This window comes from Solanum lycopersicum, chromosome 3 (genome assembly GCF_036512215.1).
Source record: "Solanum lycopersicum chromosome 3, SLM_r2.1".
Lineage (NCBI taxonomy): Eukaryota > Viridiplantae > Streptophyta > Magnoliopsida > Solanales > Solanaceae > Solanum > Solanum lycopersicum.
Window position 1 is genome coordinate 26,114,730 of NC_090802.1, and position 12,297 is coordinate 26,127,026.

A 12,297-nucleotide genomic window follows, 5' to 3' on the forward strand; every position below is an offset into this window, starting at 1 on the left:
TGATACCTTTCCACTTGATGATGAGTGTGTGAGTATGAGGTTCTTCAGATTGTTCTACCCATGGTTTGAGGTCCGAACGCATTTCTACTAATCGTGGTTTAAGTCTAGGCATGCTTTTATTAGTCATGTTAGAGTCCTAACGTCTTGATTCTTTTGGGTTCTTCGAGGTGTCTTCATCATAGTTCAGAGTTTGGGGTCGACCGTATGAGTTTCAAAATATACTTAGTCATATCTAGGGATACCATTAACTCTATTTTGTACTTATCACGCTTATGAGGGTCTATTTGGGTTATTTTCAATTACATTTCGCAAGAGTATACCTTATGGGCTTATGGCATTTAGGTTGTCATTATCTAATTTACTTCATCATTCAGTTTGTGCTAGATTATTGAGGTGTATAATTAGACTTTTGGTTATGTTACGTTCTTATGACCCTTAGCTATCGTTTATTTCTTCACTTTTCCTTATGTATTTGATTTCCAAGTTCAGTCGCCCTATGATGTCTATTGTGTACCTGTTATTTTGGTACTCATACTACATATTCTGCATATGTGTTTCGTAATGAAGATCTGAGCGCCAACCGACTATGTTAATTTCGAGCTTCAACGGGGACTCCCAGAGATAAAGGGTGAAGAGATGACGTTCTAGTTTTACTCGTCTCCTTCTGTTTATAGTTTTTGGCTAGTCTTTTGCATTTGAAACAAGTCTGTTCTTATTTTGGTTTTTGTAGCTTGTACTCTTTTTAGTATAGTAGCTTTGTACCCTTATCCACCAGTTAGTGAGATTGGATCTTGTATTGTTGTATATTTATGTCATTTTGTTTTTCCGATGTGTATCCCTTTGTGTTGTTGTTATCTTCTCGTTGGTTGTTGATTGTGTCCATTATGTTTGTTTTCTTATCATTCCTGATATGAGATGACTTACCTAACAATAAGTCTTCATAAGTGCCATCAAGATCTGAGTTTTCAGATCGTGAAAAAATTTCAGTTCAACCCCCTCCCCCCCCCCCCCCCAACAATTACATAGATAGAGAATAAAGAATAAGAGAATATTGGAGTACAGTAATGATTTTGGGGGAAGAAGAAAAAAAAGAGAGAAATGTCTTATTTTTTTAAAAAAGACGAAGAGATATCCGTGAGCCAAGAATTACTGTTTTCTTTTTCTTGAAAAAATTTTATATATTATTATAAGTGGGCTTCTAACCTCAAAGTTGAATTACCATTTTACCCTTCACTTAATTTATTTATTTTTGAAATGTAAAAGTATTCTAATAAATAATTAGATAATAAAATTTAAAGTAATAAAGATATAATGAAAGATAAATAGTCATTCAAACAAATAAAGTCCAAACATTTCAAAACATCTCTTATTTAATTTTAAGTTAAAGAATTTGAAGAGTTCCATTGATAAAATTATATACATGATTTTTCCAACAAAATACATTATTTTGATGTCTTCTCGTGACAATAGCATGCGAGTTAATGTATCTCACAAAATTCTTCTTCTAATTTTTCTGTTTCTTTTTATCAATAAATTTTAGACATATATGTATAAAGATAGAACTAATATTACATGTTTTGTTTCATTATTTTCATCAAAAATTTATGTTGTTTAACGTAACGGGTGATAAATGGGAGTTTTTCAATTGGACAAAAAGTCTTCTCAACATTCATGAGATAAAACAAACCTACTTGTGTGGGAAAGAATATGTATGTTGTTTCGTTAATTTATTGACGGTAACTTCTTGGAGAATATAGATATTTGAATTAAAATATTAGTCATTTCAGTGCATTAGAGGCATTCTTCAAGAAGGTTAAGGCGGCATGGACATTTATTTGTTGTTTGGTAAGTATTATTTTTCATTTCAATGTTGCATATTTTTACTTACTTCATCGTTTGTTACATTCAATTTTTCGATTGAAAGAAGGTAAATTGAGTTCTTATTCTTGAATAATGGAAATGAAAAAAAAAACCATCATTTACATGTGTGATGTACAAATCTTCTTTTAAAGATTATATTTATCATAACAAGTTGATTATCATGTAGTGAATCTCTAGGTTATTGGATAAGAGAATTGAATATTTCATGAAATTAGTTTTTTCTCATAATTCAATCTACAAAAATTAGCATGCATTATATTTAATGTGTTTTTTTTTAGAATTTATAAATGATTTACTATTTGTATGAAAATAAAATCATGGTGTGATTTCATATTTGTAAATAAATACCCCTAATAATGAAAAAAGAGGAAGAGTTGAAGAAGAAAAACGGTATTGCTAAATATTTTTAGATTCTGCAACTTTATGTTTTTATTGATTAAATTTAGAACTTATTATTTCATTTATTATATCTAAAAAAAATATTTGGATAAAAAATCTCATAGATTCAAAAACTTGTCAATTAATCTAAACTCATGTAAAAAATAAAAAAAATCAAGACACATAAAGTTCACACATGTCATTCAGTGAACTTAAAGAAAAATTAAATTCGTCATTTTAAGGAGTATATACTCCTTTTAATTTTAAAACATAAAACAATATTATTAATAATCTTTATATTTTTTATAAAAAAAAATGTGTATTGATTGATATAGGTACACGAGCGGAGGCCGTGCCCACAAATTATTATTATTTTTATTATAAGCGAGAATATCTTAACTTTAAAATAGGCTTATGATTCTACCCTTTTACTAATTTATATATTATTAAAAATAATTAATAAAATATTACTTAAATAACCATTATGTTTCTAGGTAGGATTAATTAACGAAATGTTTAATTTGTTTTTTATTCTAAAATAGAGTTCGATAGATGAAGTGTTTTGTAACAACAAAAGACAATAATTATATCCAAAATATCCTTTAACATTAAAGAACAAAAATGTCCTTTGAATTACCATACATCTTAATATAGCACATATTTAGATTTTAGTAAGAAACTTTACGTATTCTAACTTTAACCAATCTAATTCTCATAGACGTTATGTATATCATCAATTTTTAAATGACTCTTACAATTCCAAACTTGTAATTATAAATATCAAAATATTATCTTCAAAATCACTTTATATTTATGCATACACTTAGTTATTTCGATGTATAATTGTTGATGAATGATTATTGGTAGAGGTAATTACATTGGCATATTGTTCAGCACAATTACTTTTTGTTGATGCATACACTTTTTTATTCTAATGTATAATTATTGATGGATGATTGTTTATGAATGTAATTGTTCATCACAAATGCAATAAAAAAGAGATATATCTATTTATAGATATATCTATTTATGCTTTTGTCAGTTATTGAGGAAGTTCCTCTATTCTTATAAACTAGAACTATTTCTCTCTTTAATTTTTTGTTATTTAAAAGTTTTAGAATTCTTTAGCTATTTTGTTTTTTTAGTCTACTCTATTTCACTTTATTTCTGAATTCATTAACTAACTTGGTGTTACACTTTTTCTCTTTAATTAATTTTATGAATAACTATTTATACATATTGTAACTGTATTTAAATAATTTACAAATATTTATACTAAGTAGCGTGCAATACAAATATATTTTCTATTCTGAATTTCAATTTTTTAAATATGCATATATTTTTTAGTAGTTACAAAGGACAAACGTGCAACACACATTTTTAAGACTAGTAAAAATAATAAGTCCAAATCCTTAAAAATTACGTTTGGGGTCGTGGTATTCAATTATTCCATATAAGTGTATGATAGTGACATCATGGCTATGACCCATTTAGAAGATGTTCATTTTTTTCCTTGTGTGTGAAATGATCAATTAGAATACCCTTTATTGATTCTCGAATTGCAAGCAAAGGTCTTCAATTGGTCCCTCACTTGTTTTCCTATCAAAACTTTCCTCCATTTATATCACATAATACACGTACCATTCTATATATATATTTTTGGCTGAAAATTTGGTCAAAATGGTAAAATAACATATTTTACATTATGTTATTTTATTTTTCTAAATATTTTTATAATTTTAACTTTAATATCTCTCAATTTAAAAATAAAAAGAATTAAATTTATTTTAAAATAAAAAATATTATAGACTTTTAAAATTTTTAATCAAATTCTGATTAAATTTTCTGATTATTTAATATTATGACTATATCCCTTTCGGAAATTGTTTATTTTAGTTAGTGCTCATAATATTTTTAAACCAACATGGTGCGATATGACTAAATTTATTTCTACACCACTCATGTGTGACAAGGCTAAATACTTTTTCTTAGTCTTTTAATATGTGGATTATTAATGTTGAGACTAAGGAATTTATATAATTAATAATATATACTTTGGAAGGGGTAAAATTTGACTTTTCTAATTAAAAAATAAATTTGGGAATAGTTGAATTTTGTTGTGTTGCTAAAATTCCAAGCCCAACCAACCCTTTTCTTCCCTATGGGCCCTATTCTTTGTCTTCCTTTGTTTTTTTCTCTCTCACACCCACAAAGACACAGTTGTTGCAGCTTAACATCATTATAGTTTTATGCGAATTTATTCGAACAGCTTTATTTACTTCAATAATCCCTACTTTTTTCCACTTAATTTGAGACTAGAGATTTGGGTTTTGAAGTTTGTATCTTTGTTTTGAGGGTAGAATGGAGATACAGAATGGTAGCAGCAAGTCAAAGATTGATGATTATCAAGTGGTAGAGCAAATTGGAAGAGGAGCTTTTGGAACAGCATTTCTTGTTATGAATACCACTGATAATAAGAAGTAAGCAGCTATTTTCTCTCTCTTTCATCATAACAGTTACTATTTGCTTACCAAATCAGGATGTGGTAGATTTCTTTTTGGAGGTACCAGCTTCAATTTTTGCTGGGTAGGAGGAGCCTTTTTGTTTGTTTGTATTTTTCCTACTTTTGGTGCGCACCACACTCCTATGCAGTAGCTTGCGAACCCGTAGTAGGCAAGCTCATTGCGACAAGTTCGATCCAGAAGGTAAATTCCTTGGTTTTGTTGGCAAGGGGCTTCAAACTTGATGGATGTCCAAGCTTAAACCACTGGCCTCCCGAAGGGTCTTGGTTGGAGGAGCTTTGCTTTTCTGTCTCTGAATTAATAAAATGTCACTTAATTACCAAAAGAAAAGTCTTGAGATAATAAATGTTATGTGCTGATGAAGATCTTGAAAATAAAGTGATTTGTTGTGACCACAATTAATATTTTCTTGCATTTGCAGTGACATAATGATACAACTGTAAATGACCCTTTTCTTATTGAGTTAAAGCCCATGCCTAATACTGAACCCATTTCCTACAACATTCAAATTATTTAACTAACAAGTAATACAAATTCCTCCTTTTAGGTATGTTCTGAAGAAGATACCTTTAGCAAAGCAGAGAGACAAGTTCAAACGTACCGCACTTCAAGAGGTCACTTCAAATGCTTCATTATATTGTATTCTTTTAATCAATTTCTGAGCCTATATTACCTAGTTTTGATGTTAGCTTGATCAGAGACTTCAGCTTTTTACCAAATGCATGGGTACATAATTCAATGCTTAAACTGAGAAAACTAAAGTTAGGTTGCTTATTTTAATGACCCTCTTACATTTTACATCGGGAAGCTATACTAGACTAAAGCGTTGCATCATAATTAGTACCTAACTGAAGTTTATATCTATAATCAATAGTTTGTGTCTCTTATCCAATATTTTAACTGCCTGATTGAGGCCAATAAATCCATTGTCGTAAATTTTGTGCCTACTTCTTTCCTTGTCTGGGACAACCTCTCTACCTTTACATGGTAGGGGTAAGGCTACATACACACCACCTACCAAGACCCCACTTGTGGGATTAAACTGGGTATGTTGTTGTCTTTCATCGTCAGCCATCAATGTCCTTTCCTTACAATCCTTAATTTTGTTTCCAACTGCTGCATTTGCTTTCTATTATGAAATAAATATTCCACAAATTTAAGTTTAAGCATTTCCGTAACTTTAAATTGGTCTTCAGTCATGAATGTCCTTGAGACAAATTCCAGTTCACAATAGAAGGCAACTTTTTCTTAAAAATTAGAACTTATTTAATCTAGTCCTATAAAAATAAGAGCATTTTGAACAAATGCCAGGTCATTCATCATCACTCTCATATCACAGTACTGCTATTTCTTTTGGCATGTCGTTTTTCACCACTTTACTCTTGTACATTTGAAAGAATAGTGCTTCAATTCAACCCTTCTTTGTATGGGCAATCTTCCTTAGTAGTTTAATAATGATGATTAGACGAATGGTTAAGTATATTGGTGAAAATCTTCAATGATATCCCCAACGGGTTCTGTGACCTCTGTGTTGGAAACCACTAATTGAAACTGTAAATATGGATTAATATTTCTTGGCATCTTCTCAACAGGATGAAGTATGGATCAATGTCCTAGATTAACTATGGATGAAGTTGAAGTAGAAATAGAACTTCCAAATTACTTATTTGTTTTTTTGTTACTTGATTAGTAGATCCTTTGGTAACAAGAGATACATAAGGAAAAATAAAATAACTGAAGGTAACTAATGGAATTCCAAAGGTGGCATGAGCTGATAATTTGGGTTGCAAGAGAAGTAATATTGGAATTTAGAATTTTTGATAGAGAAAAAACGTAGAGAACTATTGTGAGTGTGACTATACAAACCAAAATCTTATAGCACAAGTTTGCAAACTTCTGAACTTAGTTGACTGAAACTCTTAGATTGTATAAGTATCTGTGATTTTTTCTACTTGTTGAACTTGTAAGAAATGCTAAAATCAGTTTTTTTATTTTTTTATTTAGGTGACTGCTCCTAAAAAAATTTTGTGAAGAACTTTATACGCCCCTATGGGTCAAATATATATTCCCTTTTCTCTTATTATGTGGTCATTATCCTGTCAAAGATGGGATGACCTTTAATAAGAAAACCTTCTGCCGCAGCCTTAGATTCTCTTGAGTTTATGGTAGCAAATAGAGAGTGCTGCATTGCAGTCAAAAAAGTTATGCAGTTGATAAGTTAACTATTGTCTTACCCTGTACTTCCTATTTGAGATTTATTACTATTAATAATAAAATAAGCCATGAAGGACTTCGCCTGGTGGTATATTAGCTTAAAAAGTATACTTTTACATTTACCTATCGAAAAAATTGAGTCTTACCTTTGAAACCACACATGTTCAGCTTCTCTTATTATTTAGTATTCTCATCAAGAGTCAGGCCACGTAAAATGGAATGATACTATGTTGAGTATATAGGTTTGCATAATGTTAAGCTAATTAATATCTGATGATATCTGTGTATGTATTACACTATGGCAGATGGATTTGATAGCTAAGTTAAGCCATCCATATATCGTGGAGTACAAGGATGCTTGGGTCGAGAAGGTATTATGTTATTCAGTTTCTAGAACAGGATTTGGAATTGAAATAATTATCCTTCACTTGAGCAAAATTCTATATCGAGTTGCCTCAATACAGGGTTGACTTTGTTTTCCTTTCAGGGGAACTGGATATGCATCGTTACCAACTATTGTGAAGGTGGAGATATGTGAGTGGTTATCCTAGACTTGCTAGCATTTTAATACTTTCCTTATTGACATTTTAATTTTACGTTTCTCCTTAAAGATGGTCAAAACATATTTGTTGATTGAACTACTCTATTATGGTTGTATATGAAGAATCTTTAGACACCTTCTAAATTACAAGGTTGAAAGCAACAAAATCATGCGAATGTTTTATGGCGTAAATTGAAGACAATGTCTTTTCTGTTTTTTGGGTGATCAGGGCAAAGATCATAAGGAAGTCTAGAGGAGCTCTCTTTACAGAAGAGGTAGTTTAGATGCCACTTCCATCATAATGGGTTCTCCATACTAGCATGGTTCACTTAAAGTTTATGTGTTCACCAACTTTTTCGTGTGCAGAAACTCTGCAAATGGCTGACTCAGCTATTACTGGCGGTAGATTATCTGCACTCCAACCGTGTTCTACACAGAGACGTGAAGGTATAAACAGGCCCTGATCTATTAATGAGCTTTTCTTGTATGACATGTTTTAACATGAACTACTTCGATTTATTTCAGTTATCTAACATTTTTGTCACAAAGGACAGTGACATCCGGCTAGGTAAGAATGACAACCAAGTGCATCATAGCATCCTCCTTGCTTTTATGTTATCTATGAATCAAACCTGTTTATTCTTTTTACACAGGTGATTTCGGATTCGCAAAACTTTTAGATGGAGAAGGTCTTGCTTCCTCGGTACGAGTTCTCTGTATATTCATACAGCTTAGTGGAAAAATTAGCTCCTGCTTATTATCAATGAACTGTGATCGCCTTAATAAATGATTCAATATGTTTACGTAGTGACTAGCTAGAGGGCACCCCATTCCTTTCCAATATTGAGAGAACTAGGTGTTCTGTTTAGTTATAGTATGTCATCTTGTTGTGATTTCTGTGTATGGTAGTTTTCAATTATAAAATGCCCTGCCTTATGTGCTTGAGGAACATGCTACTAGTTCTAACTTCGCCAATAACTTATATTAGTGACTTGTTGCCTCCAAACAGGCTGTTGGTACTCCAAACTATATGTGTCCTGAGCTCCTTGCTGATATACCATATGGCTACAAATCTGACATATGGTCTCTTGGTAAGAGAACTGGCGAAGTAATGCATTTCCTTTTTATTATTTCCTTAATTATGAAGCAATAGTTTGATGTGGTTGTAGGATGCTGTATGTTTGAAATTGCTGCACACCAGGCACCATTTAGAGCTCCAGTACGTTGACTTTTCAGCTATCTATGAACATCATAATTCATAATTCATCGTTTACCTTTATATATTATTTGTGTGGAACATTGAAAGGTTTTTTTATTCGGCAGGACATGACCGGACTTATCAATAAAATAAACAGGGGCTCTTTATCACCACTTCCAATTATATATTCCTCCAACTTGTAAGTAGCTTCCAACCATTGTTAAGCAGTGGTTCTTATTTCTACTTAACACTTATAATTGTTTATCTAGCCACTAATAATTAAACTGACAAGATGGATCAATGCTTCCAGGAAACAGATTATTAAAAGCATGCTAAGGAAAAGCCCTGAACACAGACCAACAGTGAGTGCAAGATGCATATATTCAAATGCAATTAAATCTGAAATTGTCAGTATTTCTGATTTGTTTTTTCATCATCACTTTCAGACTGCGGAGTTGTTAAGGCATCAACATTTGCAGCCATATCTCTTTCGCTGCCGCAACCCTTCATCTGCTTTTCTTCCAGTGAAGTCTCCAAACAGCCCTAAGGAAAAAACAAAGCAATCACCTGGAAAATGTGGCAGTCCTAGATTCATAAGAGAAAGACCTCTAAGGCTAAAAGAGAAGAGTCCTGTTTTTCACTTTGATGGAAGTGACAAATCTCTTGGGCTTAAAGAGAAGGGTCATGTTTTTCACTTTGATGAAAGGGACAACATTCGGCCACGAAATTTGTCTGACAACTATGACGCATTTAAAGCCAAACTTGAGACTAATAGAGTTGATCCTACTAGCTACTCCGCAAAGATACTTGTAGATGGTGTGGATTCTAAATGTTGGGATGCTATTGAGGCAGCTATTTGCAATGGAGGCGATGAATCCGACCCTTTATTGCAAGAAGGAAGTACAAATACAGCGAACTCTTCAAGATTCATGGCAAATATGCACTCTGATGAGCAAGAAAAAGTTTCTGTTGAGCATGTTCAACAATCTGAAGAAGGCGACAGGGAGGATGACAAAATAAAGGACCTTGAGGAGTTGAGCACGCCATGTGGCAGTGGAGAAGCAGACTTGAATGAACTAGATTGTATCTCCGCAAAGCCTAGGAGAATGATCTCGTCTAGTGGAAGCTCCACTGAGAAAACACGGTCTTATGATGAAGAAAGCACTTCATCAACTACACGACCTGCAAAATCTGATATTGACGCTGAACTTAGGTGTCATGCATCTGTAAGTGAAAATGTTGGTGAGTTTAAAGGAGTTTCTGTTGACCACATAGCTTCTGAAAGAAATAGGTCAAGCTCACTTAAAGATGAGATAGAAAAGAATGCAAATATGGTTGAAGATGCTAAACGTCAAGCACTAGATGATAGGGTTTCACTGCTTAAGGCACTAGCTGCCTTAGCTGGTGACGGGCACAAGAACGACTGGGAAAATCCGACTCAAGAAAGAGCTGAAGCTCTGGAATCCCTTTTAGAGGTTTGTGCACGACTACTCAAGCAGGAAAAAATTGATGAGCTTGCTGGTGTGCTGAAACCATTTGGTGATGATGCAGTTTCATCCAGAGAAACAGCAATATGGTTGACTAAAAGCCTCATGAGTGTACAAAAATTGGCCAAGGGATCGTGATTTTGTGATGGCAGCTTTCCCTTTACTGAAAAACTACTGTACAGAGTGATTTTTGTGGGTTGACATAGATGTTTAGCTCGACTGTTGTTTGTTACCTTCTAAATGATTTGATATATGGGAAAGCTTACTTTGAAAGAAGCTTCTCCGGTGTGGGTGCGAACTAAGTTATTGTTGGAGGCTTGATGGATTGAGGTTTCCTTAGTTTGAGAGTGTAATTGTAGTACGTCTGATGGAATTGTGAAGATCTTAAATTACCCTAAACTTTAGTTTGCTAATGCTTTCTCTTTTGATTTTCCATTATTATTATATTATACGACAAGTGTGCAACTTCTGAAGAAACAACTGCTTTTGAACATTAGGTGATGCTTTTACCTTGTTTTTTATTATGAAAATTTGTGAATGTTCTTTTGGGATGAGTGTTATACTCTAAAGAAGAAAATAAGAAGTATGTAACACAAGAAAGACAATGGGTGGAGAAACTCGCATCTTTCATTCATTCAGAATCTTCAAGCCTATATATATGCAAATACTCCGAGGTTAGACATTTCAAACTCATCATTCATCGATTTCTCAAATCCTTCAAACATGGAACGACAATTTTCAGTAAAAATAAGATATTAACATGCAAACAAATAATGAGCATCTTTCCTTGGTCCCCAATCTTAACAAACAATTTATGCTCATAAGGTATTGAAGGGTTGCATTTAGAAAAATTGTCAACAAAATTCTGACATACAATGAAAAATGAAGCAACGTATAGTAGAAAAACATAAAAGAACAGAAAACTACGTGATTTTTTAATATTACTACTAATCATATATATATATATATGTATATATTACTAATTACTAAAAGTGAGATGGTTTTAGATTCTAAATTGGATTACGAAAATATCCTTCACTAATTTTTTTAATTAGAATTCTTTTTATTAACTTTAAAAGTTCAATCAACAATGACAATTAGACTAGACCATAAACATGGTTAGATATTAAAGCTTGTCTTTTTCACTTCGTAACAAGTTTAATTGTTTAACTTTTTATCTTCAACAATTAAATTAGACCAAATGCATGGTTAAATGTTATAACTTGTCTTTTTCACTTCTTAATAACTTTAATTGTTTAACTTTTTAGCTTCTACAATTAAACACATCCAATCACAACAATTTCTCTCTTTATAGATTAACTAGAAAATGTTAGTCTATTACCCTTTGTGTTTCATCCTCTTCATATAGTTCTAATATGGCAAACATATACTATAATCTATAAGACTCAGCTATAGTTAATTTTTTAATATTTACAGCTATACTATTAATTTTAGAGCGAAAGGTGAGTTTATATAGCATATTATACCGCATATATCAAGCTAATGCCCAATTATATTCAATCTTATTTCTCTCTTACCCTTTTTCTCATTACTTATTTCAAAATCAAATTAAAATCTAGTTATATTTCCTTTCCAAATTTACGACTTTGAGTCAAATCAAAATCTAATTTCATCTTCTTCTTAAAAATTGCGATTCAGAAAGTGAATGTCCATGAACGTTAGAATTTGATAAGATCATTTAACTTCTTTTAGTTGTTTCAAATTATTATTATTTTGAGTTAATATTTTTTTTTTTTTGTATCATTGTATTCTATTGAATTTCTTCAATTTTAATTAGGGTTAGTCAAAATGAACTTCTTAAATTGATACTTTAATGGCAGAGTAGAGGAGGGTTATAAGAGGTATATACTATAATGCTCATTATTTGAGTGTTCCTCTTTTTAGTCAAGATCAAGGGTCGAAGCGTGTAAAGAGAAAAAGGAAGTGTTGAACTTTCAAAATCTTCAAAAATGTCCAATAGAGGACTCTGAAAGAAGATGTATCATATCTTTCAACAATATATTTGTATTCATATTTCTTTTGGGACATATTTATTGTATACATGTTCATTATTGA

At 31.7% G+C, this 12,297-nt stretch overlaps 1 protein-coding gene across 1 annotated transcript; it reads left to right on the top strand.

The window, feature by feature from the left end:
- The first annotated feature begins 4,375 nt into the window (after positions 1 to 4,375).
- LOC101257245 (serine/threonine-protein kinase Nek6-like) lies at positions 4,376 to 10,634 on the top strand. Its single transcript, XM_004234742.5, has 13 exons — positions 4,376 to 4,739; positions 5,329 to 5,395; positions 7,301 to 7,366; positions 7,483 to 7,529; positions 7,766 to 7,811; positions 7,903 to 7,983; positions 8,062 to 8,104; positions 8,190 to 8,239; positions 8,546 to 8,627; positions 8,706 to 8,755; positions 8,860 to 8,933; positions 9,045 to 9,096; positions 9,181 to 10,634. The coding sequence occupies exons 1-13, from the start codon at positions 4,621 to 4,623 to the stop codon at positions 10,357 to 10,359; spliced, it is 1,956 nt and encodes a 651-aa protein (XP_004234790.2). The 5' UTR covers positions 4,376 to 4,620; the 3' UTR covers positions 10,360 to 10,634.
- Positions 10,635 to 12,297: the final 1,663 nt, after the last annotated feature.